General features: G+C 40.9%; 1 protein-coding gene and 1 non-coding gene across 4 annotated transcripts in view; both read left to right on the top strand.

Annotated features, from left to right (window-relative positions):
• Window positions 1–26,812, top strand: part of TMEM150C (transmembrane protein 150C) — a 111,253-nt gene that overhangs the window by 81,314 nt on the left and 3,127 nt on the right. For all 3 annotated transcript variants that reach the window (XM_055588925.1, XM_055588926.1, XM_055588924.1), the window contains exons 2-7: window positions 10,833–10,929; window positions 12,326–12,379; window positions 12,506–12,538; window positions 13,005–13,072; window positions 21,193–21,320; window positions 24,067–24,244. In XM_055588925.1, coding sequence (XP_055444900.1) covers window positions 10,850–10,929; window positions 12,326–12,379; window positions 12,506–12,538; window positions 13,005–13,072; window positions 21,193–21,320; window positions 24,067–24,244 — 541 coding nt within the window. In that variant the 5' untranslated portion in view covers window positions 10,833–10,849. The remainder of the gene's footprint in view (window positions 1–10,832; window positions 10,930–12,325; window positions 12,380–12,505; window positions 12,539–13,004; window positions 13,073–21,192; window positions 21,321–24,066; window positions 24,245–26,812) is intronic.
• Window positions 5,312–5,451, top strand: LOC129658229 (U4 spliceosomal RNA). Its single transcript, XR_008717324.1, has one exon. It is a non-coding gene; the product is annotated as a U4 spliceosomal RNA (small nuclear RNA).

The following is a 26,812-nucleotide window of genomic DNA, read 5'->3' as shown; positions in this document are numbered from 1 at the left end:
AGGGCAATGCCAAAGAATATTCAAACTACCAAACAGTTGTGCTAATTTCACATGTTAGTAAGGTGATGCTCAAAGTCCTTCAAGCTAGGCTTCACAGTATGTGAACTCAGAACTTCCAGATGTGTAAGGTGGTTTCAAACAGGCAGAGGAGCCAGAGATCAAATTGCCAACATTCATTGGCTTGTGGAGAAAGCAAGGGCGTTCTAGAAAAATGGCTACTTCTGCTTCACTGACTATGCTAAAGCCTTTGACTGTGTGGATTACAACAAACTGAGGAAAATTCTTAAAAGAAATGGGAATACCAGACCACCTTACCTGCCTCCTGAGAAACCTGTATGTGGGTATCTTGTGCTTAGTCACTCAGTCGTGTCTGACTCTTTGCACCCCATGGACTATCAGGCAACAATTAGAACTGGACATGGAACAACTGACTGGTTCAAAATTGGGAAAGGAGTATGACAAGGCTGTATACTGTCACCCTGCTTATTTAACTTCTATGCAGAATACATCATGTGAAATCCTGGGCTGGATGAGTCGCAAACTGGAATCAAGATTACTGGGAGAAATATCAACAATCTCAGATATGCAGGTAGTACCACTCTAAAGGCAGAAAGTGAAGAGGAACTAAAGAACCTCTTGATCAGGGTGAAAGAGGCGAGAGAAGAGGCTGGCTTGAAACTCAACATTAAAAAAACTAAGATCATGGCATCTGGTCCCATCACTTCATGGCAAATAGAAGGGGAAAAAGTGGAAAAAGTGACAGATTTTCTTTTCTTGAGCTCCAAAATCACTGCAGACAGTGACTGCAGCCATGAAATTTAAAGATGCTTCCTCCTTGTAAGGCAAGCTGTGACAAACCAAGACAGTGAATTAAAAAGCAGAGGCGTCACTTTGCTGACAAAGGTCCATATAGTCAAGGATGTGAGGACTGGACCATAAAGAAACACTGAGCACCAAGGAAGGATTGATGCTTTCAAATTGTGATGCTGGAGAAGATTCTTGAGGGTTCCTTGGACTGCAAGGAGATCAAACCTATCAATCCTAAAGGAAATCAGTCCTGAATATTTATTGGAAGGACTGATGCTGAGGCTGAAACTCCAGTACTTTGGCCACCTGATGCGAAGAGCCAACTCATTGGAAAAGATCCTGATGCTGGGAAAAATTGAAGGGGCTGGCAGAGGGTGAAATGGTTAGATAGAATCACCAACTCAATGGGCATGAGTTTGAGCAAACTCTGGAGATGGTGGAGGACAGAGGAGCCTGGTGTGCTACAGTGCATGGGGTCACAGAGAATCAGACAGGACTTAGTGACTGAACAACAACAACATAGTTGTTCAGTTACCAGGTTCAGTTACCACAGTTGTTCTCTTACCAGGGAAAGAGAAAGAGGGAAAAGGATCAAGATACATGAGATGGGGCACTGGTAGATTAACAAAACCAGAAAGTGTTGGTTGCTCAGTTGCATCCTACTCTTTGCGATCCCATGAACTGTAGTAGCCAGGCTCCTCTGCCCATGGAATTCTCCAGGCAAGAATACCAGAGTGGGTAGCCATTTCCTTCTCCAGGTGATCTTCCCCACCCAGCAATTGAACCCAAATCTCCAGCATTGCAGGCAGATTCTTTACCATCTCAGTCACCACAAAACTGAAGCTGGTCCTAAAAGAGCTTTTTACTTTGATCTTCTGGCCTCCATGGTAACTCAAAAGTGGATAGGGAGGTGAAGGAGGGAAGGGGGCTTCTGCTATCTACACACATACACCTCACCGTTGTCCTTAAGCTTATACTCGACATTAGGATATATTATGGCTGAAGTAGATGGTCTTCATTGTAAGAATCTTCTTTACGACTTATTACTAGGTCAGAAGACTGATTTAGCTCATCCCTTATTTCCTGATTCCTGTCAAAGTGATTTTGGGAGTCTAATCCAATTGAATAAAACAGTAAAGATCTATAGTTTTAAAGACATAACTAGATCACAGATTTCAATCTAAAACTATACATATTTCAGAAAAAACTACAGGAGGAGATCTTCTATATTAAGCACTAAACAGAGTGTTCTTAGGCTTGACATCGGAATAATGATCCACACAAGGAAAACTTGCTAAGTTAGAATTTATCAAAATTGAAAAAGACTTTCTTTTAAATACATGGTCCTGGATATTTACATGCAAAAAAAAGATGAAGTTATCTTGCACCACATACAGAAATTAAATCAAGATATAGCAAAGATCTGAATAGGCAGAGATAAAACCATAAAACATTTAGAATAAAGCATAAGGAGAAGGTCTCATGACACTGGATTTGACAGTGGTTTCTTGGATGGAACACCAAAACCACAGGCAACAGCAATAACAAAATAGATAAACTGGACTTCATGAAAATTTAAAACTTCTGTTCATCAAAGGTCACTATCAATAAAGTGAAAAGGCAACTCACATAATGGGAGAAAATTTTGTAAGTCATATATCTGATAAGGGATTAATGTTTAGAATATATAAAGAACTCCTACAACTCAACAATTAAAAAAAATTTTTAAACGTGCAGAAGACATGAATAGACTTTTCTCCAAAGAAGAGATATAAATGGCCAGTAAGCAAATGAAAAGATGTTCAACATCACTAATCATTAGGGAAATGCAAATCAAACCCACAGTTAGATACCACTTCACACCCATTTGGAGAAGGAAATGGCAATCCACTCCAGTATTCTGGCCTGGAGAATTCCATAAACTGTATAGTCCATGGGGTTGCAAAGAGTCGGATATGACTTAGCAACTTTCACTTCACTTCACACCCATTAGGTTGGCTACTATCAAGAATCCAGAAAATAGCCAGAGTTGATGAGGATATGGAGAAATTGGAACTCTTGTATATCACTGGTGTGGGTGTAAAATGGTGTGGCTGTCATGAGGGGTCCTCAAAAAATTAAACATAGAATTATCATGTGACCAATTTCATTCCTAGGTATATACCCCAAAGAATTGAAAACAGGGACATGAGTTTGTTTATATGTAATATATAGCAGCATCATTCACAGCAGCCAAAAAGTGGAAGCAACCCACATGTCCATCGATAGATGAATGGGCAAACAAAATATGGTGTGTGTATATACATCCAATGGTGTGTTATTCAGCCTTAAAGAGAAATGAAGCTCTGATAGACACCACATCAGGGATGAACGTTAAGGACTTTATACTAAATGAAGTAAGCCATACACAAAAGGACGGATATTGTATGATTTTACTCACATGAGGTAACTAGACTAGTAAAAATCATAGAAATAGAAAGTACAATGGTGGGCACCAGGGGCTGGGGCAGGAAGAAAGAGGGTTATTGTTTAACAGGTATATAGTTCCAGTTTGGGAAGATGAAAAAATTGTGGAGATGAATAGTGATAGTTGCATAATGATATGAAGGTCAGTTCAGTCAGTCAATTCAGTTGCTCAGGCGTGTCCGACTCTTTGCAACGCCATGAATTGCAGCATGCCAGGCCTCCCTGTCCATCACCATCTCCCAGAGTTCACTCAAACTCACGTCCATCGAGTCGGTGATGCCATCCAGCCATCTCATCCTCTGTCGTCCCCTTCTCCTCCTGCCCCCAATCCCTCCCAGCATCAGAGTCTTTTCCAATGACAACTTTTCTCATGAGGTGGCCAAAGTACTGGAGTTTCAGCTTTTACATTATTCCTTCCAAAGAACACCCAGGACTGATCTCCTTTAGAATGGACTGGTTGTATCGCCTTGCAGTCCAAGGGACTCGCAAGAGTCTTCTCCAACACCACAGTTCAAAAGCATCAATTCTTCAGCGCTCAGCCTTCTTCACAGTCCAACTCTCACATCCGTACATGACCACTGGAAAAACCATAGCCTTGACTAGACGGACCTTTGTTGGCAAAGTAATGTCTCTGCTTTTGAATATGCTATCTAGATTGGTTATAACTTTCCTTCCAAGGAGTAAGCGTCTTTTAATTTCATGGCTGCAATCACCATCTGCAGTGATTTTGGAGCCCCCAAAAATAAAGTCTGACACTGTTTCCACTGTTTCCCCATCTATTTCCCATGAAGTGATGGGGCCAGATGCCATGATCTTCATTTTCTTAATGTTGAGCTTTAAGCCAACTTTTTCACTCTCCTCTTTCACTTTCGGGCACTTAATGCCATTGAATAGTACACTTACAATGATTAAAATGGTAAAAAAAAAAAATTAGTGTTATGTATATTTTACCATACATACATAAAAAAACTTAAAATAATTCTTTAATAAGAGATTTTGTTCAAGAGAACGGAGATGCTACAGCCTTGAAGGTTCCCAAACCATGTATCCTCCCAAAAAAGATTAGTATCTAGAATATATGAAGATCTCTCAAACTGTTTTTCTCAACTGTTAAAAAAAGAAATCCAAATTGAAAATGGGTAAAAAGAATAGACATTTCACTGAAGAGGGCATCCAGATGGCAAACAAGCACAGGGAAAGATATTCAACATCACTAGCACCAGGGAAATGCAAATTAAAACTACAATGAAATATCAAATATATAACTATCAGAATGGTTAACAGGAAAAAGAGTGGCAGCAGTGGCTAACACCGATTATTTAATGATAACACCAGGTAGTGGTATCACCAGTACTGATAATGGTATGAAGACCTTGACTCAATCATACATTGTTGCTGCTGCTGCTAAGTCGCTTCAGTCGTGTCCGACTCTGTATGACCCCCATAGACGGCAGCCCACCAGGCTCCCCCGTCCCCGGGATTCTCCAGGCAAGAACACTGGAGTGGGTTGCCATTTCCTTCTCCAATGCATGAAAGGGAAAAGTGAAAGTGAAGTCGCTCTGTCGTGTCCTACTCTTCGCGACGCCATGGTCTGCAGCCTACCAGGCTCCTCTGTCCATGGGATTTTCCAGGCAAGAGTACTGGAGTGGGGTGCCATTGCTGGAAACAGTTTGACCAAGTCCTTAAACTAAACATGTAGGACTTCCCTGGTAATACAGTGAATAAGAATCTACCTGCCAACACAGGGGACATAGGTTCGATCCCTGGTCTGGGAAGATCCCATATGCTGCAGAGCAGCTAAGCCTGTGCACCATAGCTACTGAGCTCATGCTCTGGAGCCTGTGTTCTGCAACTACTGAAGCCCGCGTGCCTAGATCCTGTGCTCTGAAACAAAGAGAAGCCACCACACCACAACTAGAGAGTAGCCCTCGTTTGCTAAAATTAGAGAAAAGGCTGAGCATAGCAACAAAAACCCAGCACAACCAAAAATAAAATTAAAATAAATATATTATTTTTAAGAAAGAACTGAACGCTTATTAGCTTTGCACAGTGGCAGTTTTGTAGGCAATGAGGTTTATCCAAGGTGTGATTATTGCTAATTGAAAACTTTTCCCAATACCCCACCATGATGACTTGAAATATAGTTTGCAATGGCAATTTTTGACAGTCTCATGGAGACCGAATTTTTTTTTTTTTTTAAGGCTAGACATGTATTATCAAATGACCCAGAAATTGCAATCTTGGGTGTTTATTCCAGAGAAATAAAAACTTATGTTTGCACAAACACCTGTAAACTAATGTTCATAGCTTCTTGATTTGCAATGGCCAAAACCTTGAAATAAACCAGGTATCTTGTAGGGGTGAATAAACACACTTGGTCCATCCATACCATGGAATACTACCCAATAATAAAAGGTACTGAACTATTGATCAACACAAACCTTAGATGGTCTCCGGGGAATTATGCTGAGTTAAAAAAAACAAAAAGTCCGTCCTAAAGGCTCCATTCTACATGATCCCATTTGTATAATATTCTTGAAATGATAAAATTATAGAATTGGAGAACAGATTAATGAGTGCCAGAGATCATTAAGAAGGATGTGGAGGAGAGAAGTGGGTGGTTATGAAAGGGTGGCACTAGGGCTCTTTGAGGTGATGGAAACTGTCCTGTGCCTTGACTGTGGTGGTAGTCATGTGACCTACACATGTGAAATTGCATAAACTAAATACATAGAGTGAAAAGGCTGGCTTAAAACTCAACATTCAAAGGGCTAAGATCATGGCATCTGGTCCTATCACTTCATGGCAAATAGATTGGGAAAAAGTGGAAATGGTGACAGACTTTATTTTTGGGGGTTCCAAAATCACTGCAGACGGTGACTGCAGCCATGAAATTAAAAGACGCTTGCTCCTTGGAAGAAAAGCTATGACCAACCTAGACAGCATATTGAAAAGCAGAGACATTACTTTGCCAACAAAGGTCCGTCTAGTCAAAGCTATGGTTTTTCAGTAGTTATATGTGGATGTGAGAATTGGACCATAAAGAAGGCTGAGTACCGAAGAACTGATGCTTTCGAACTGTGGTCCTGGAGAAGACTTGAGCATCCCTTGGACAGAAAAGAGATCAAACTAGTCAATCCTAAAGGAAATCCACTGTGAATATTCACTGAAAGGACTGATGCTGTAGCTGAAGCTCCAATACTTTGGCCACCTGATGTGAAGAACCAACTCACTGGAAAAGACCCTGATGCTGGGAAGGAATGAAGGCAGGAGGAGAATGGGATGACAAAAGATGAGATGATTGGATGGCATCACCGACTCAATGGACAAGAGTTTGAGCAAACTCTGGGAGGTGGTGAAGGACAGGGAAGCCTGGCGTGCTGCAGTCTATGGGGTCACAAAGAGTCAGACACGACTGAGTGACTGAACAACAACAAAATACACATACACAGAAAGGAGAGCACGTTTTAAAGCTCATGGAATCTGAATAAAGTGAAAACATTGTATCAGTGTCAGTATCTTGGTGCTGATATTGTACTGTGGTTATACAGGATGGGGATAAAGAGTGAAGGTTATACAGGATCACTCTATTCTTTCTTACAACTGCCCGTGAACTTGGAATTTTCTAACACAAACAAAAAACATAACCAAAGTAAATATTATGAAGAAGCACAAAGTAGTTCCATTAGGAGCGAATAAAACAATTATCCATAAACTTATTCTTATCACCTCCCAAGGCATCTCTTTGGTTAAGAAAGGGAAATTTTCATTTCTCATTAGACAAAGGATACAGTCTGGTTTTTTCCTAATTTGAACTTAAGGTTTTCCTGTGAGAATTAGGCTAGTAAAAATAGAACATTTCAGGAGAGTAGCCATTAGCCACCTTAACTGCTTCCAAAACAAAATAAGAAAAGCAACGCTTACTTAAAGATAACCAAAGAGTAAACACTTAGAAAGGTGGGCCTTCAATATATATGTAAGGAAAAGGTATTAACTAACTTTTGGAGAGTCATCTGCAGAAAGAAACTATTACTACCAGGAGGGGTGTCTGTATTGTCCTAGAAAAGCATGAGCCCAGAGCAGAAAGCATTAACCCGTCCTCACCCCAGCCCTGGAGGGAGAGTACTTTGTCCTTATAGGAGCACTGGCCTGCTTGGCAGTTAGAGTTGACAGAGATGCCACTTACAGAATATGCATTATGTATGAGGTACTTTACCTGCCTTGTCATTAATCCTCCGAACAACCCTACAGAATAGTATCTCCATAATGAAACTAAGGCTTAAGAGATGAAATAACTTAGGACTTCCCTGGTGGTCCAGTGGTTAAAACGTCACTTTCCAATGCAGTGGGCACGAGTTCGATCCCCGGTTGGAAAAACCAAGGTCCTGCGTGCCTCGGAGTATGACCACAATCTTAAAACGAGAGAGACGGAAAAACTTGGCAGAGATCACACAGCTATAGAATGGCAGGCCTGGGCTTCAGTCCCCTGCCTGGCCACGCCACCTCCTGCCCACCATACTGCCTCTCTCGAAAGGCAGTGAGCGCACAAAGCTATTGTTCTTGATGCCATAGTCCTGGAATCATCCTGGTAACTCTCTTCGCTCTTCTCTCTTGCAAGTTTTGATTTCTCGTGTAGATGTTCCTAAAAGGGGATCCAATGCGAGCGTTTGTCCTTTTGGGCAGTTGTGTTTCTCACTGCACATGAATCGGTTGACACTGTGATTTTGTCACCAGTCCATTTTAAAAATGGTGAATAGGCATGCATTCTACTATGGCTGTTAATTCTGAGTATACTGGAGAATTCTGTTACTGTAAAAATATAACATACTGAACTTGGGTTAACTTCCAAGGTATTCCACCACCCTGTGGGGCCTCAGAATTCAGTCTTCAAGATGGAGAGATGGTGTTACTGATTTAAGGAACTGTCCCAGGCTGACAGCATCAGTTATTGGCAAAGCTAAGGTTGAGAACTAGGTCTCCTACCCGTTACTCTGGTGTAACCATTTCAGCTCTACTTATCCTGACGGAGCACCCTATTTCAGGGGCAGATCCAGAAAAATGGGTTTACATGCTCAATTAATGTCCTTATTTTCTGTACTCCCATTGCATTTTGAGTACTGGTGGAATTATTTTTGTTAGCATTATTTGTAGCTTTATTATGAGCCCACAATATTCTGTACATAAATTAATGAATGGATACTGAAAAACTGTATTGTGAACGTTTAAAATGTTCTTCATTTTTCACATTATATTAACTGGGTAGCTATGCACCACTGGGTCATAGAACAGCTTTTATATATTACACAGACTACTACCCATAAATAGTTGTATTCATTAGAGTATTTCCACCACCCGTTATAGTACCTGTCACGAGTAGGTTGTCAATAGTTATGAACGGGTTTGGATTGGATTCGATTGAATTAAATTGATTGAAAGGGGCTCTAATGTGTTTCAACTTCTAGATTCTGTAATTTATTTAACACCCCTACTCAGATAGATGTTTAGACAACAGCATGATTGTTCACTGACACAGTGTTAGGTCCAGTTGTCTGTGCCTTAGTGTGAAAGACGTACCGAATCAGGTAGGTCAGTTCTGAGAACTAAGATCTTCCCGAGTCCTCACAGGTTAGCAGCCTGGAAGGGAAGTCTGGCTTCTCTCTCTGTTTTCAACACTCGGAAGAGCCAGGGAATCTCAGCACATGAAAGCGGGTACCGTGGAGGTATCAGAAATGTGGTAGCGCTGGTTCAAACCCAGCAAGTCACTTTTTGTGGTTAATTATAAAACCCAAAATATTAATAATGAGCAGTGATATTTCCTTGTGAAAGTGTTAGTTGCTCAGTCGTGTCTGACCCTTTGCGACCCCGTGGGCTGTAGCCAGCCAGGCTCCTCTGTCCTTGGGAATTCCCAGGCAAGAATACTAGAGTGGGTAGCCACTACCTTCTCCAGGGGATCTTCCCAACCCAGGGATCGAACCTGGGTCTCCCGCATTGCAGGCGGATTCCTTACTGTCTGAGCCATCCACTCTTACTACTGGGCCATGAGACTTTTAGTTCATCATGTCTTCTGTACAGTGTTGCTAAATAGGCGAGATGATGGTTGTTGAAATTTCCATTACCTTCTTCTAGTTCAAACAAGAGACCTGCTTTCAGAGCTTTTAGCTCCCTGTGAACATATCCTTCCTTGCCAAACAAAAATAACAGCCGCTGTTAGAGGTGCATTTAATCACATTATCCTGTTTGTCAAGTCACCTGTGGAGGTCACTTAGGACATTTTAGTTTCTTGGAACAAGCTTTCCTTTTTGCCTTAAGGATTGTTGGCATCCAGTGTCTCAAATCAATTTCGTCTGATAGCTTTGGGCAAAGAAGGAAACTGATAATTAGTTACTTCTTTCTGTTCTATACCAATAACTGTTCACAGATATATCTGAAGCTTCTGGTTTTCATTTCATTTTTGTGGAGAATATTTTGTTCACATATTTTTCCTTTAAAATACAATATCCAAAATGCCTGACATCTGTATTCTTTTTCATTGTGTTGGTTGAAGCAAATTTAAAGTTATCCACAACACATTGTTTTCTAGAGCATTCATCTTCAGAGTCTTCTGAGATGGCTGCTCAATAACATGTCATGAGGAAAGTCCAGGTTTGCAAAGCATTCGTCATTTCTTTCTGTGCTGCTAATTTGTTTAGTAACCATTTCTCACACTCTTGTTTGCCAAGTTGCAGACATATGTACAAGCCAGGTCCATAGATCTATAAATCCATAAGTGTTAATAATAGCACTAGGACTTACTGGTGGTCCGGTGGTTGAGACTCTGCACTTCTGATGAAGGGGGCATGGGTTTGATCCCTGGTCAGGGAACTAAGATCCCACATGCCACGCAGCCAATAAATAAATAAAAAGATGATGAATGTAGATAGTTTCAAAATGTCATATTACTAGAAAACTATGTTAGGGACTTCCCTGGTCATCCAGTGGCTAAGACCCCACGCTCTCCGTGCAGAAGGCCAGGGTTCAATCCCTGCTCAGGGAACTCGATCCTACCTTCTACAGCTAAGTGTTTGGATAACTCAACTAAAGATCCCACATGCTGCAAGGAAGATCAAAGATCATACATGCCACAACTAAGACCTAGCACAGACAAATAAATACATAAACATTTTTAAAAAGAAAACTATGTTAAGTAATATTAATAGCACTACAAGTAGGTTATATGCCTTTGGTATCTAGATTTTCTCCTGAAACTCCTAACCCAAACTCTTTGGTCCTTTCTTGAATACACTGATGCTTGTATAAGGATGCACATCTTTAGGAGAAATTTTCCATCAATTCTCAACTAAAATTCTGGAATATTTAAGGTACTGATAGAAAACAGTCTAACATGTTACTTGCTCAAGGGATTTCCTGCCTGTGTAGTTGACAGTAATGATACTCATTTGAATCTTTGTTTCATAAAATATGCTTTTGTTTTTTCTTCATTAAAGTAAGCTTCCTTTCTATCTTGAAAGGGTGAGACCAAGTTTTGCCTCAGTTATTAACACTTGTTCATTTTATTTCAGGGGTACAGGCATCAGGCATGGATGGGAAGAAATGCAGTGTATGGATGTTTTTACCTCTTGTTTTTACCTTATTTACATCTGCTGGATTGTGGATAGTGTGAGTATTCTCTTATTTAAGGACTCAGGTGTAATGTAGATAAAAAAGTAAAGTCTTGATAGTACAGCCCCCCTTTTCTGTGTCTGCAGGCTCCACACCCTCAGAGTCAACCAACTCCTAATCAAAAATATTCAGGAAAAAAAAATTCCAGAAAGTTCCCAAAAGCAAAACTTGAATATGCTGGTCACTGGCAACTACTTATATAGCATTTTACTTTATCTTTACAACTATTGTATCAAGTGTCATCAGTTACTTAGAAATGAAAGTGTACAGGAGGATGTGCAGAGAGCACAGGTGACCCCTGACCAGCAGTAGTTTGAACTGTGAGGGTCCACTTATATGTGGATTTTTTTTCAATAAATACTACAGTACTATGTGGTCCGTGGTTGGTTGAGTTTGAGGATGTGGAGCTGACTATAGGACGTGAGAATCCACGGATTCTGGTATCCATTGCTTCTCCTGGAACCAGTCCCCTGCAAATACAGATGGACAACTGTATATGTCATATGCTCGTGAATGTATTTGTAAATACTTTAAAATAATGTTTGCTAACTCAACCTTGCTGAAGTCCCCATTTCCCTTTCTTTATTCTGTCACCCAAAGTAAATAGTAAGTATGAGTAATAAATTTTGCAAAGCATATATTGCATACTGGTGATATGGACTCATTATTTGCAAGATTTGCTAATTTGACGCTAATGTGCTACAGATTTGGGCTTCCCAGGTGATGCAGTTGGAGAAGGCAATGGCACCCCACTCCAGTACTCTTGCCTGGAAAATCCCATGGATGGAGGAGTCTGGTGGGCTGCAGTCCATGGGGTCGCTAAGAGTCGGACACGACTGAGCGACTTCACTTTCCCTTTTCACTTTCATGCATTGGAGAAGGCAATGGCAACCCACTCCAGTGTTCTTGCCTGGAGAATCCCAGGGACGGGGAAGCCTGGTTGGGCTGCTGTCTCTGGGGTCGCACAGAGTCGGACACGACTGAAGTGATTTAGCAGCAGCAGCAGCAGTCGGTGATGCACTGGTAAAAAAAATCTGCCTGCCAATGCAGAAGACTCAAGAAATGAGGCTTCAGTCCCTGGGTGGAGGAGATTCCCTGGAGAAGGAAATGGCAACCCTCTCCAGTATTCTTGCCTGGAAAACTTCATGGACAGAGGAGCCTGGTGGACTACAGTCCATGGAGTCACAAAGAGTCGGACTCAACTGAGCACACATACATACATATATTTGAACATTTGCTTGTTTAACAGTCATCGAGTATAAGGACGTCCTTATATTCGATGAATGTTAAACAAGAAAATATGATTTAATGTGGTTAGTCCAGTAATATTGGGAAACAGATAATTATTTTTTTAATTCTTTGTTTTATAAAGTTTATTGTTTTTTCTTCATAGATACTTCATAGCTGTGGAAGATGACAAAATTTTCCCATTAAATTCAGCTGAAAGGTAAAGTTTATCTCTGGGTAACTCTGTTCATCAGTAGATTTAGCAAAACTTTGCCACTGGTAAAGGTAAACTATGCAAAATTAACTGTGTGTTAACCTGAGCTTCTGGGTTTTTTCTGTCATCCAGGAAACCTGGTGTGAAGCATGCACCATATATAAGGTAACTTGATCATTCTCTTCTGATCTGCTGTATCTTAGGCAACGTTAGCAGGGTGTATTAGTTCTGACTATTAGGACAAAGTAGCCTAGACTGGGTGGCTTACAAACATCAGAAATTTATTTCTCACATCTCTGCAGGCAGAAGTCCAAGATCAGGGTGCCAGCATGGTCAGGGTCTGATGAGAACCCTCTTCCGGGTTTCAGACTGCTGCGTTCTCATTGTGTCCACACATGGCGGAAAGAGGACTAGAGAGCTCTCTGGGGCCCTTTTATAAGGGCACTAACCCCATTCACTGGGGCTCTACTTTCATCACTTAATCACCTCCCAAAGGCCGCACCTCCTAATACCATCACGTGGGATGTTAGGATTTCAGCATATGAATTTTGAGGGGACATAGACATTCAGTCCATTGCAAACAGTCATAGATTTTACTATAGAAATAATAAAACATTTCATATTTTTCAAGTATTGCAGGTGATGAACCTCCTGCAAGCTGTGTGTTTAGTCAAGTTATGAACATGGCAGCATTCCTAGGTAAGAAGAACATGAAGAATGCTTTACGTGCTTTGGGGTATTTCTTTTTTATTTTAAATTCTCCAAAAACTCATATCAAAAGTATGGTGGGCTTAGTTGGTAATTTAGTGTCATATCATGTCAGTATGCTAAAGTGGGCTTTTTTTGTTTTGAGGGTCATTTTTTTTTCATAAATCCCTTTCACCTGCATACCTTCCGTTTTCTTTTCTCTTTACCATCTTCAATCATTATAGCAAATTCTTGACTTTATTTCTTTTGCTGCATGAAATAATGTATTTCATGTACCATAAAAATCCTGCATGAGACTATAATATTGTGCAATATGTTTTCTTTAAAAATAATGCTTTATATATTCTTTCACTGGCAAGCATGAAAAATGCATAGGGTCTGAGATAAATATTGATGTGTATAGACATCATCTTTCAGTCTAAAGGTTGGCATTATCATTAGGGTCATGCCCTCCCCTGTTCCTGTACACATATCAAGCTGGCAAATGGGAACACAGGTTTATAAAAAACAGAAAGAAACCTTTTGTACTCATGTCCGGCCCTAATTCCCTTTTCCTTTAGGGACTAAAGCTCTCATTTAATATCCTGTCCTCTTTGTTCTGTGAGTGCTTCTCTCCGGGGGCTGTGGGAACCAGCCACACTCTCTGTCTTCCTCCAAATCAGCCTCACTGTTGTTCAGTCGCTCAGCTATGTCTGACTGTTTGTGACCACATGGACTGCAGCACACCAGGCTTCCCTGTCTTTCACCATCTCCCAGAGTTTGTTCAAACTCATGTCCATCGAGTCGGTGATGCCATCCAACCATCTCATCCTCTGTCGTCCCCTTCTCCTGCCCTCAATCTTTCCCAGCATCAGGGTCTTTTCCAATGAGTTGGCTCTTCCCATCAGGTAGCCAAAGTATTGGAGCTTCAGCTTCAGCATTAGTCCTTCCAATGAATATTCAGGGTTGATTTCCTTTCGGATTGAATGGTTTAATCTTCTTGCAGTCCAAGGGACTCTCAAGAGTCTTCTCCAGCACCACAGTTCAAATTGCAGAGCTCATCTCCTCCAGGCCAAGGACTGCTCTGTGTCTTTCAACAGGTTGGGACTTCCCTGGTGGTCCAGTGGTTAAGACTCCATGCTTTCCATGCAGAAGGCACGGGTTTGATCCTGGGTCTGCAATTAAGATCCCACATGCCATGCAGTGCACCCAAAAAAAGTCAACCAATTATCAGCATTGGTATTTTGTTGGGTCCAGTCAGTGACAGCTAAATCCTTCAACAGCAGTTTTCTGCACATGGTCCTTTTGGATACTGAGACTTTCACTCCAAGTGAGAGCTAATGATGATGTTTATTACTGAGGGAGTATTTGACCTTTGTAGCACCTGTCCCCCAAAGAGGTGGCCTGTTATTTCATCTATTTATAACTCTCCTCCCCCTAAAAAATTTCTACTGGCTGTTACATGTTCTTTTTAAATTTTTGCTGTAGGAAAAGGGAAGACCTATAAAATTCCCTGGAAAATCAAGGGAGATGGTTGGTCCAACCTGCAGCACAGGCAGAATCTTAGTTGGTTCAGAAGGCAGAGAAACATAGCGAATGTTCCCTTGAGCCCCAAGGGAAATGCTAGGCAGTCTGGTTTTGTCCTCACTGCCTTCAGTCTTCCTGTTAGTCATTCAGCTGTGTCCAGCTCTTTGAGATCCCATGGACTGTAACCAGCCAGGCTCCTCTGTCCATGGAATTTTCCAGGCAAGAATACTAGAGTGGGTTGCCATTCCCTTCTCCAAGGGATCTACGTGACCCAAGGATCGAACCTGCGTCTCCTGCATAGGAACTCAGTACTCACTCTTTTTTCCTACTCTTCATACCACTCTTCTGAAAAGATGTAATAAATGTACTCATACTAAGGCATAAATGACCTCTAAGGAGATATGTGCATCTAATAGAACACAAAGTCCCAAGAATGACTCTGGACTTGCAGGATCAGAGACCTTTCCCAGTCCATTAGCAATCACACCACGTAGGCAGGTTGGTACCAACTCACACCCTCATCCCCACGGAGCACAGCAATAACAGTCATTAATGACAGTCCCTTAATATTCCAGGCACAATGCTAAGTGCTTTGCAAACATTACCTCTTTTAATCATAATACACTGGAGACTTCCCTTACGAGGAAATGTCACAGGATGTCTGTCCGCCATGGGGCTTTAAAGAAACCATGAACATGTTAGAAGCCACATGTTACCCTTTGTATTCTTAAGACAAATCGATATGTCCCAATAGTCCTTAGCGCAATATCTAAAATATGCCAGTTTTCCCAGCCCACAAATTTATCCCTTTACAAAGCTGATGATTAACTCATTATAAAAGCAGTTCCAAAAACACAGTCATGAGAACAAGTTCCCCTCTTGCAGATGACATCCGTCAGCATCTGATTCTCCAGTCCTCCCCTGCTCCATCAAGAAGCAATTAGGTTTTTACTGGCTTTTGCTCTAAGGTATTGCAGCATCCGGTGTTTATTATATCTCATCACTTTTAGTGCCAGCTGGTAGACACAAAACTGAGTAAGATTAGTGTTCAGTGAGAGTGAACCATCTATTATTTACTTATCTGGGAGTGAAAATGAATCATTTTCCTAATAATTCTTGCCTTACACTGTGGTCGCTTTTGTCTCCCCAGGCCTGTCCCTTTTAGATCTCAGACTATCATTTCAGATGACGTAACTAACTATAAGAAACAGCCTGCATGCTGTGTATTCACTCAGTTGTGTCTCTTTGTGACCCCGTGGACTGTAGCCTGCCAGACTCTTCTGTCCATGGGATTTTCTAGGCAAGAATACTGAAGTGGGTTGCCATTTCCTCCTCCAGCAGGTCTTCTAACCCAGGGATCCAACCTGTGACTCCCGTGTCTCCTGCATGGTAGGCAGATTCTTTACTACTGAGCCATGGAAGAAGCCCTAAGAAACAACAAAGACCTCATATAAGTCACTGCTTGTTGGCAGCCATATAGATTATCATTTTCAACCCACAAATGCGTTGGTGTGGTATTTATTAAAATCAGTTAGCAAAAATCTTGTGTTTTTTTGATGGACTAATCAAAGATCCAACCAGTCTATTCTGAAGGAGATCAGCCCTGGGATTTCCTTGGAAGGAATGATGCTTAAGCTGAAACTCCAGTACTTTGGACACCTCATGCGAAGAGTTGACTCATTGGAAAAGACTCTGATGCTGGGAGGGATTGGGGGCAGGAGGAGAAGGGGACGACAGAGGATGAGATGGCTGGATGGCATCACTGACTCGATGGACGTGAGTCTGAGTGAACTCCGGGAGTTGGTGATGGACAGGGAGGCCTGGTGTGCTGCGATTCATGGGGTCACAAAGAGTTGGACACAACTGAGCGACTGAACTGAACTGAACTGAACTGAATCAAAGGTCAAATAAATGCTCAGTGATTTTCTTTACGGAATTATTTATATTGTTTGTTCTAAATCTGCACTTTTATGATCTAAGATACATTTCTTTTCTAAAAAATTAATGTATTTATTTTAATTGGAGGCTAATTACTTTACAATATTGTGGTGGTTTTTGCCATACATTGACATGAATCACCCATGGGTGTACATGTATTCCCCGTCCTGAAACCCCCTCCCATCTCTCTCCCCATCCCATCCCTCAGGGTCATCCCAGTGCACCAGCCCTGAGCACTCTGTCTCATGCGTCGATACTGGACTGGTGATATATTTCACATATGATAATATACATGTTTCACTGCTATTCTCTCAGATCATCCCACCCTTGCCTTCTCCCACAGAGTTCTTTACATCTGCATCTCTTTTGCTGTAAGACACATTTCTTAATAGAAATATTTCTGCCCTGGAGAGGTTGTGAGGATAAAGTTAATAGCTGAATGATTTGGTCACCTAGCAGCAGCCTCTCTCCCTCCTTCAGCCAAAACATATTGATTGTTATGTTCTACTGGTGTCATAAATAGGTATTATTGATGCATAAACAGTAAGACTAAACAAAATGAAGAAGAATTTGGCCAGGCACCAGTCTACAACTGCAGTGAAGAGCTGCTATTTTGGGTTTGAACTTGAAGAACCCTATCAGCTTCAAAATAAAAAATTTAACAAAGAAAATAAGCAATTACTCTCTAATATTTGTATTTTTTAACAGAGATAAATTAAAAAGAGCATCTGTATAGCAGATGTATAGCAAAGAACTGCTGTAAGTATCAAAAACCACAGATGGGTGGGTTTTTTAAATCTTTTCTAAAACTGTAAGTAAAATTTTAAAAATCTAAGGAAACTTTAAAATGATCTGTTGAACAGAATGTTAATGTGGTAAAATTGGTTTGCATATGTAAAGATAGCTTTGAAATTGCCCTACTGCCCAGAAGACCCTTTCAAGAAGCTATAATTAAATCACTACTTGGTTGTAAGTGGACTTCATTACAGATAGTCTGAATCTGCCTCCATTTAAACCTTTTAATAAAACTGTTAACAGACCAGAAACTTTATTATTTCCACAACCATAAAATTTCAACTAGATCTTATTTTAAAAGGAAAGTATGCCTTGTCTCAGTTGATTTTTTTTTTAAAGATTTGTTTATTTATTGGCTGTGCTGCGTCTTTGTTGCTGCTCTGGCTTTTTCTCTCGTTGCAGTGAGCAGGGGCTGCTCTCTCGTGTGGGTGGGCTTCTCATTGCAGTGGCTTCTTTTGTTACTGAGCACAGGTTCTAAGTCCACGGTCTTCAGGAGTTGCGGTGCGTAGGCTCAGTAGTCATGACACAGAGGCTCAGTTGTCCCATGGCATGCGGGACCTTCCCAGACCAGGGATCAAACTGGTATTCCTTGCATGCAAGGAGTATTCTTAACCATTGGACCACCAGGGAAGCCTTCAGCTGATTTATGATGGAGTTAATAGGTGAAAAGGGCAAAATGTGGTGTTTGGAATGCAATTCTGGAAGTTAGGCACTTTGGGTTGATTCCTGTCTTCAGGAAGGTTTCTGCTTCCTGCTTAATTTCATTATCTATTCTTGATGAAATGACTTACCATCCAGATTACAAATGAGAAGGCTAGAATGACTGGAGCCAGGGGAATGGTACATGTCCAGAGTTCATTGGCGATAAATGAGTAACACAAAGAGTGGCAGGGACTGTGTCCCTTGGGGTACAGTGGCACCAACTACCTGGATGGCCAACGTGAAGAGCCATTTTGGTGTTTGCCTCAGCAGTGAGTCAGGGCTTTGGCCGGAGTTCCAGCACCATCCTAGCCCTCCAAACTGAATGATAACCAGAGAGTTCCCAGAGTCATACCCCCCACTAGTCATTTTTAAAAGCACATTTGAAATGTATTTCAAATGCATTTTGTCATATTTGCCTCGGTATTTTGTCATTCAGTTCAGTTCAATTGCTCAGTCGTGTCCGACTCTTTGCGACTCCATGGAATGCAGCATGCCAGGCTTCACTATCCATCACCAACTCCCGGGAGCTTGCTCAAACTCAGGTCCATCGAGTCGGTGATGCCATCCAACCATCTCATCCTCTGTCTTCCATCTTTCCCAGCATCAGGGTCTTTTCCAGTGAGTCAGTTCTTCGCATCAGGTGGCCAAAGTATTGGAGTTTCAGTTTCAGCTTCAGCATCAGTCCTTCCAATGAATATTCAGGACTGATTTCCTTTAGGATTGATTTTGTCATTATGCCCTGACTAATATCCACGTACAGGTAACTAGCAAGTGTCTCCCCGATGGCCTGTGTGGAGATTTCTGGTCTAAATCTAATGGCTTCCTTTTCTAAAGGTCACTTTGTGTTGAGGTGCTTGTAGTGAATTTCTCCTCTCCCCACTTCTTCCTCCTATTTCCATCCCCAAAGTAATAGAAATTTTTTCATCTCCTAATGTGGACAGAGGAGCCTGGCGGGCTACAGTCCATGAGGTCACAAAAGAGTTGGACACGACTTTGCGACTAAACAACAAGAATAACTGTTGTCACTGTTAATAGACTTCTGAAAATATCCCACTGTAGCTCCTTACTGGATCCCTCAAACCATTAGGTTGAAACGATAAATCATGGGCTAAATATAAATATACTAAAAGCTAAATCAGAGCCAAACAATTTACGATTTCATAAATTATGGTTTCTTTCTATTTTGCTTCCAAAATCCAAATATTATCCAAGTTGTATACCACTCTTTCATCAGAGGTACTTGGAACTGAAAGTCAATTCGATGAACTATCTTCGTAGCTTGAAACTGTTAAATTCGGCAGATTTGAGAAATGCAAATTTGTGGATGGTTTCTTATTAATGGCTATCCGGTCCCATCACTTCAAGGGAAATAGATAGGGAAACAGTGGAAACATTGTCAGACTTTATTTTTCTGGGCTCCAAAATCACTACAGATGGTGACTGCAGCCATGAAATTAAAAGACGCTTACTCCTTGGAAGGAAAGTTATGACCAACCTAGATAGCATGTTCAAAAGCAGAGACATTACTTTGCCAACAAAGGTCCGTCTAGTCAAGGCTATGGTTTTTCCTGTGGTCATGTATGGATGTGAGAGTTGGACTGAAGGAGGCTGAGCGCCGAAGAATTGATGCTTTTGAACTGTGGTGTTGGAGAGGACTCTTGAGAGTCCCTTGGACTGCAAGGAGATCCAACCAGTCCATTCTGAAGGAGATCAGCCCTGGGATTTCTTTGGAGGGAACGATGCTGAAGCTGAAACTCCTGTACTTTGGCTACCTCATGCGAAGAGTTGACTCATTGGAAAAGACTCTGATGCTGGGAGGGATTGGGGGCAGGAGGAGAAGGGGACGACAGAGGATGAGATGGCTGGATGGCATCACCAACTCGATGGACATGAGTCTCAGTGAACTCCGGGAGTTGGTGATGGACAGGGAGGCCTGGCATGCTGCGATTCATGGGGTCGCAGAGTCGGACACGACTGAGCGACTGAACTGAACTGAATATTGGACAGTAATCAAGGTAGACTTTTAGCAAATAATTACCTACTGAATTGCTGTATAAATAGGATAATTCCTGAATTCCTAATCATCTTCCCTGCTAAACCTTAATGTCAAAATAAATTGCCTTAGGAAGTAGTAACTGCCTTTCCCTATATTAGCTATAACATATTAACTGCAAGTGCTTTTTAAAAATCATTTGTAGACTAGGCTCTCCCAGCTTTTTGTATAAATATGAAAATATCCCTGCAGTAAGCAATTAATAAAAGGGGATTCTTAAATTAATGGCTTGAGTATGGACTAGCCTTAAGGTCACTATTAGAAGTCAGATTTGAAATCTAAGTAACTTCCTTCATTCTCTCTTCAGATTCTCCGATGACAATTTGGTTGAAAAGAGTGAGCTTTCAAAATGAGTAATTAACATCATTTGGAAGAACTGAGCTTTCTTAATATAATCACAGTATGATTTTTTAATACATACCAAACCCCCAGATCTGCTATGTTAAAATACAGATTCCATGATCTTCTTACTGTCAGCGCCCTAATTTGGATGAACTATCTTTGTCTTTTGACAATGAACACCCACAGGTAGAATCAGAGGAGAGGGAGTGAACTAGTAACGAAGGGATTTGTATACTTGCTTTATCTTCCTTCCCATACCCAGGAATGATTTCTGGCACAGGCACCAGCAGGTTTGTCTAGACTGATAACCATGTCTTCTTCCCCATGTTTTCTTGCCCCGTCTGTCCTAACACTGTTCTCAATTAAAGGGTGATTGAATCAGTGAATTCTCGTGCCATGGGCCGACTCTCTGCATCTGATTTGTCGTGTTCCAAGCCTCTGCAGTGCTCTCCTAAGCCAGTCTGTCCTGTGCTGACCTTGTTTTTGAAAACTCTGGGAACAACACTATTACCAGTCTATCATCTTGCATCACCCAAGTAACATGTAACACTGCTGCTTCAGTTCCTCTCTGCTTTCCCCGGGTTAGCTAGAATAAAACATCTCAATAATCAGAAACATTGCCTGCAAGTTTTCTTTTAAAAATTGTCATTTCAGAGATTTAAAAATGTACAATGGCAAGAAGTTTACTTTAGCACATTGTGGCTTTAGAGTGCTATTTCCTAGTCTGGCTGCGTGATTTCAATTTTCCAATTATAACATTTTGTTTTATTCCCAGCTCTTGTGGTAGCTGTTCTGCGCTTCATACAACTGAAACCAAAGGTTTTAAATCCGTGGCTGAATATTAGTGGCTTGGTGGCTCTCTGTCTGGCTTCCTTTGGAATGACCTTACTTGGTAATTTTCAGGTACTTCATTTGGCCTTTTTCATCTCCATATCATGCTTCACCTATATGATTATCACAGCCAGTGAGGCATAGTCACTCTGTGGCCCATAAAATTCTCCATGGACTTTTAAAAACATTCTAACAGTGGTTCCTAATATGCACAGGTTCTCCAGCAGTCAGCCTGTCTGATCATTGAGCCTCACCTCAGTCAGTTCAGTCACTCAATCGTGTCCAACTCTTTGCAAGCCCATGGACTGCAGCATGCCAGGCTCCCCTTGTCCATACATGGGAAAGTCCTCACTGTACATCGGACATATAGCACAGCTCCTGGGAAACGCAGCCACTAAAATAGCTGTGTATTTTCTACAAGGGCTTTCAAAGTACTGTATACTTCTTTCATAATAAATTGTATCCGAATCTATCTTTCTAGAAAACTAATAGGACCATTGCCTTTCTATAATTAAACATTGAACATCCTTATTGGATGAAAGCTTGTGTTTCAGATTAGCAGGCTCACGTGGGAGTTAGTTTGAAAATCCAGAATTTCTTTAGAATTTCTTTAGAATGTGACTTGTATAAAGATGTACTAACCCTAACTCTGCTTCCCAGAAATATAAAAGTGCCAGGTCATTTAGGGACTTTTCTGGTGGCTCAGGTGGTAGATAATCTGCCTGCAATGCAGGAGACTCAGGTTTGATCCCTAGAGAAGGGATTACTGGAGGAGGAAATGGCAACCCACTCCAGTATCCTTCCCTGGAAAATCCCATGGACAGAGGCACCTGGCTGGCTACAGTCCATGGGATCGCAAAGAGGTGTACACGACTGAGCAACTAAAACACACACCCAAGGTCATTTAAGCATAATTTCCCTTGTCAGCACCAACTCTTGACTTCATTTTTAAGTCATGGAGACCACTGCGTTGTTACAGTGGTTGTCTGTTTTCCCTGCCTCCATTTCCTCCCCAGCATCCTCCAGCCTCTGCTAAATACTGCTACTAGAAACCTCTTTCTTGCAATTAAACGCTGATCCTAGACTTCTCCCTTGTCTACTGAGTGAAATCCAAATGGTGACGGCATTCCAGACACTCAGCACTCCAGTGAGCATTTCGTAATGTTCTCACTGAAAATAGGGCAGTGGGTTTTCTAAGACTGACTCTCGCCCTGAGTCCTCAGTGCTGATAATCCGTTAAATTAGCATCTCATTCCCCCGGACACCCCCGGTACAGTATTTTTTTACTTAATGGGTCGTCTGACAGACAGGCATGCAATGCCACCAGTTCCTCTAATTATCCAAGGTCTCATTCCATATCAACCCCAATAATGAGAAAGCTGCATTCTTAGAACCTATAGCCTTAGACAGTGAATTATCAGGAGAATATTTGAGAGTTTATCTGTTGAGCTCCAAAATGTTAGGGCACAGAGCATTTTTTATTGAGATTTTGGTGGGAATCTTCCTTCCACTTATGCTTCTGTGCTACAAGGGCTGGCATGTTGTAAAATGCTCAATAACTATCATTTCTTTCAACTGAGTCTTGGATGGAAGTTACTGAGTAGACATTTTGTCTTTCACTTAAGTTCCCTAAAGAATCCATTGATGGGGTTGTTTGATTGAACCACAAATATTCAAAACCATCAATGATGACACTACATGTTCTTCACAGAACATTTTCAGGAGTATCTACAGAGATTACACAGGGAACAAATAATGCAGTTGCCTATACTCATTTCATAATTTTTTAAAATTTGACCCATGTAACTAAATATACCATCTATTTTTAAAATTAGATTTAAAAAATAAACAGATTATGTATAGCATGGAAAGCCAGTTTTCTAGAAGTAAAATTTGACTTGGGGAATCATTACTTAAATGTTTTAAAAATATGTGTTTTGACCTGTGGGGTGGTGGTTTTTTTCAAAGAAGAAAAAAATCCTACTGTACTACTGTATGTTTTTTTAATCAGTGGGCAGTGATTTGAGCAGTTTACATCTCTGACTTCCAACTGGAACAACCCAAATGGGTCTCCTTTAACCTATTAACTGTATGAAGGCCTTGACCAGGAATCTTCAAACACTGTTGCCTTTTAATGGGTCTCCAGATATGGCAAAAGCTCATAAGTGCATTTTTCTTACTATAATGGGGGAGAAAAGGGAATTTCCTGGCTGTCCAGTAGGTAGAACTCCACGCTTCCCCTGCAGGGGGCATGGGTTCAACCCCCTTAACAATAATTGGCCATATTACAGAAAATGGACAATTCTGTAAGAATAGATAACAACCAGCATTGTTAGTTGTCCAGGCCAATGAAATCTTGACCTGCTTAGAACTGACCATGCTCAATAAGTAAATACACAGCCAGATTCTGGTCTCATTTCTTAACCTGGAGAACAGAGTTCAGGGTTTATGTCTGTAGAAACTTGACATTGCTCCTTTTATGGGTAACTTTCCTGTTTTTTTCTTTTACTTTTCTCCAAAGCTTTTCTGGAAAACAAATTCAAAAACTAAATTACCACTGCTTGTTCATTCATTGGTTCATCTTAGCAAATGTTTTGAGGTTTGAGGGTACTAGTCATTTCCCTTCTTTCCCTCAGAGTTCAAACCAATGGAGAATAGACACAAAGAGCTGGTGGAGATAAAGGATTTTGCTTTCTACAGTCTGTTAGCCCACTCTTAGAACATCTCTTTACCTATTTCTTTCTCCTTCATGTGTTCCACTGGCCTGTATGTATTTTCTGAATGGGCCTCCACAGGTCATTATCTGTTCATCCCTTAGCTCACAAATGATGAAGAAATCCATAATGTCGGAACTTCCTTGACTTTTGGATTTGGCACGTTGACCTGCTGGATTCAGGCGGCATTGACACTCAAAGTCAACATCAAGAATGAAGGACGGAAGGTTGGAATTCCACGAGTTATTCTCTCAGCGTCTATCACTCTCTGCGTGGTCCTCTGTATCCTTTGAGTGTGAAAAGGGTCTCTGCCAGTGAGATTAAAACACGGATGACTTGTCCTTGTAGAAGATGAGAACATTGCCATTCTCAGTTGCTTAGGATATACTGTCAGATCATCTCAGAATATTAGATAAAAACGAAAAGTAAAAGTAAAAACTGAAAACTCTCAGACCTACTTTTCGTGCCAAAGAGGAGATGGAGAACTAAAAATAAAACAAGCACTGCCTGCTCAAAACTGTTTCAATCTGTAGGAATGGTGTCATGTATTCCCCTTATCACAAATGGCATAAGGCTTCCTTTTGTGAAATAGACAGAATGCATAATCCAAGAGAGAATTGTGCTTTATTTCTTCCATCTTGACAATTTTTTTTTTCATTTGTGACTTTATCATGGCTCTGTTATTTCATTTAATTTATTAAACTGTAAAAATGAATTTCAGGAGACAAAAATACATTTCTAAACAAGTAAGCTTTTCTGGAACAGAAATTCAAGAACTAGATTACCACAGCATGCACTGGTGTCCCAAACAAATAATTTTGAGGTTTTGATGTGCTATTTCCCTTCCTCCCTTGGAGTCTGAACCAAGGAGAACAGTCACAAGGAGCCAAATGGGTGCCAAATGGGTGTGAAGAAATCAGCCTTTATTCCTAGTAAACTTGGAAGGAGAATTGTGCAGGCCTCCTATCTCACACCTTAGAATTCAACTTATCCACCCAGTAACAAGGAGAGAAATCAGGGAAAGACAGAGAACAGCACTTCACTCAGTTGAACCCCAAACAGATTGCAGAAGGACTAGTCTAGGGTGGAGAACAGTGACCCCACCTACTATAGCAGAGCCCAGTGGAAGCAGGCCAGTTCCGAGCCCACCAATCAGATCAGTCAATCATTCCTAAGTGTTCACTCCAATAGGTCCTCTGGAAACCGTGGAGAAGAAGGGAATAAGGTTCCTAGATGGCCAACTGTAAACTAACACTATTACAGTCTTCATGAATAGCCAGTATTTATTGGGCACTTATAATGTGCTAGACATTATTCCAAGCAACTTTAAATGTGTCTACGCTTTTAATCCTCTCTTAACAAGAATAGTAACAGACGTTAGTTACCCAAGATCACACATGAAATGTGTCAGTTTGTTTTAAACTCAGGCTCAGTTCTTTTACATAGAGTGGCTTTAAAATATGAAAACATTTAGTCTTCAAAGACGTTCTTTAGTTAGTGGATTATTTAGAGGTGTTTATTTCTTCTTCCTTTCCAAACTGCCATTCAGTCATTTTAGGGGTTTTCTGAAGTTCTATGGTCACATTAGATAGAGAACATCAAAGGACTTGAAATTCAAGTAATCTGAGAAATACTAGTAATCTGAGTAAATAAGTCACAATTATTTTATGAGTAAACAGGTCAGAATTCTGCCAGTGTGAGATCTGAAGATGTATCCCTCCCCTATTAAGTAATAATAATATTGTTTTGGCAATATTTTGAACTGTCAATCAGAAGAGTATGTGAAGGTTTTGAATTATTTTAAATTTTGAGCTTATACTAAACAATTCTGATCCATGTTATTTCTGAAGACTTGGAACCATTCCTTGGTTCCCTGATGAATGGATCCAAGTCTAGTCAGGAGAACAAAGTTTAGCTGAAGTAGTTCTCACGTACTTTTTTGCTCTCTAAAAATTACCCAAGATTTTAAGTCTAAGTTCTGAATGTAGAACTAATTCTAAGGGAACATTTCTGACTTTCTAAATAACTTTATTTAGTCCTTGACCTCTTAGCCTTTCACTAGAGCATTGGTCACCAACCTTTTTGGCACCAGGGACGTTTCACGGAAGACAGTTTTTCCATGGACTGGGGTGGTGGGGGAGAGGCTGATGGTTTCAGGATGTTTCTCATCAGGAGTGCCAAACCTAGATGCTTTGGACAGGCAGTTCACCATAGGGTTCACGCTCTCATGAGAATCTAATGATAGGAGGTGGAGCTCAGGTGTAATGAGAGCAATGGGGAGCAGCTGTAAACAAAGATGACGCTTCGCTCCCTTGCCTGCCACTCACTTCTGTTGTGCACCCCCGTTCCTAACAGGCTATGGACCAGCAGCAGTCCATGACCTGGGGTTTCAAACTCCTGCAATCAAAAATATTGTGAACCTTTCTTCTTCCAAGCTCCTACCTTTATATATCCCGAAGTGTGTGTGTGTGTGTGTATATATATACACATATATGCATATACTTCATATATATTCAGGCATAGACATATCATCTGTTCCTTTGGTTTCTTAAGTTGCCTATTTTTATTTGGGCACAAGTTTAAATGCAACACCAGGAATGAAACCAGCCTACATAATATTGTCTGAAAAACAATAATAAAAATTAGAGAGAGGAAGGAGTGCCACTTAAACATTGTTAGTAACATTGCAAAGACAAACACAGCTTATATGGATGTAGTTCACTATTTGGTAAGTACACATTGTTCCATAGTCATTTGCAGTGTCTTTTAAAAATATAACATTATTTTTCTGGCCAAATAATTACTTTGGAATTATAAGTCTTTAGCTAGTCTCACAGTTTATTAGGTCGC

The sequence above is a fragment of the Bubalus kerabau genome, chromosome 7, assembly GCF_029407905.1.
Source record: "Bubalus kerabau isolate K-KA32 ecotype Philippines breed swamp buffalo chromosome 7, PCC_UOA_SB_1v2, whole genome shotgun sequence".
Taxonomy (NCBI): Eukaryota; Metazoa; Chordata; class Mammalia; order Artiodactyla; family Bovidae; genus Bubalus; species Bubalus kerabau.
This window is presented reverse-complemented; position numbering and strand designations above follow the sequence as displayed.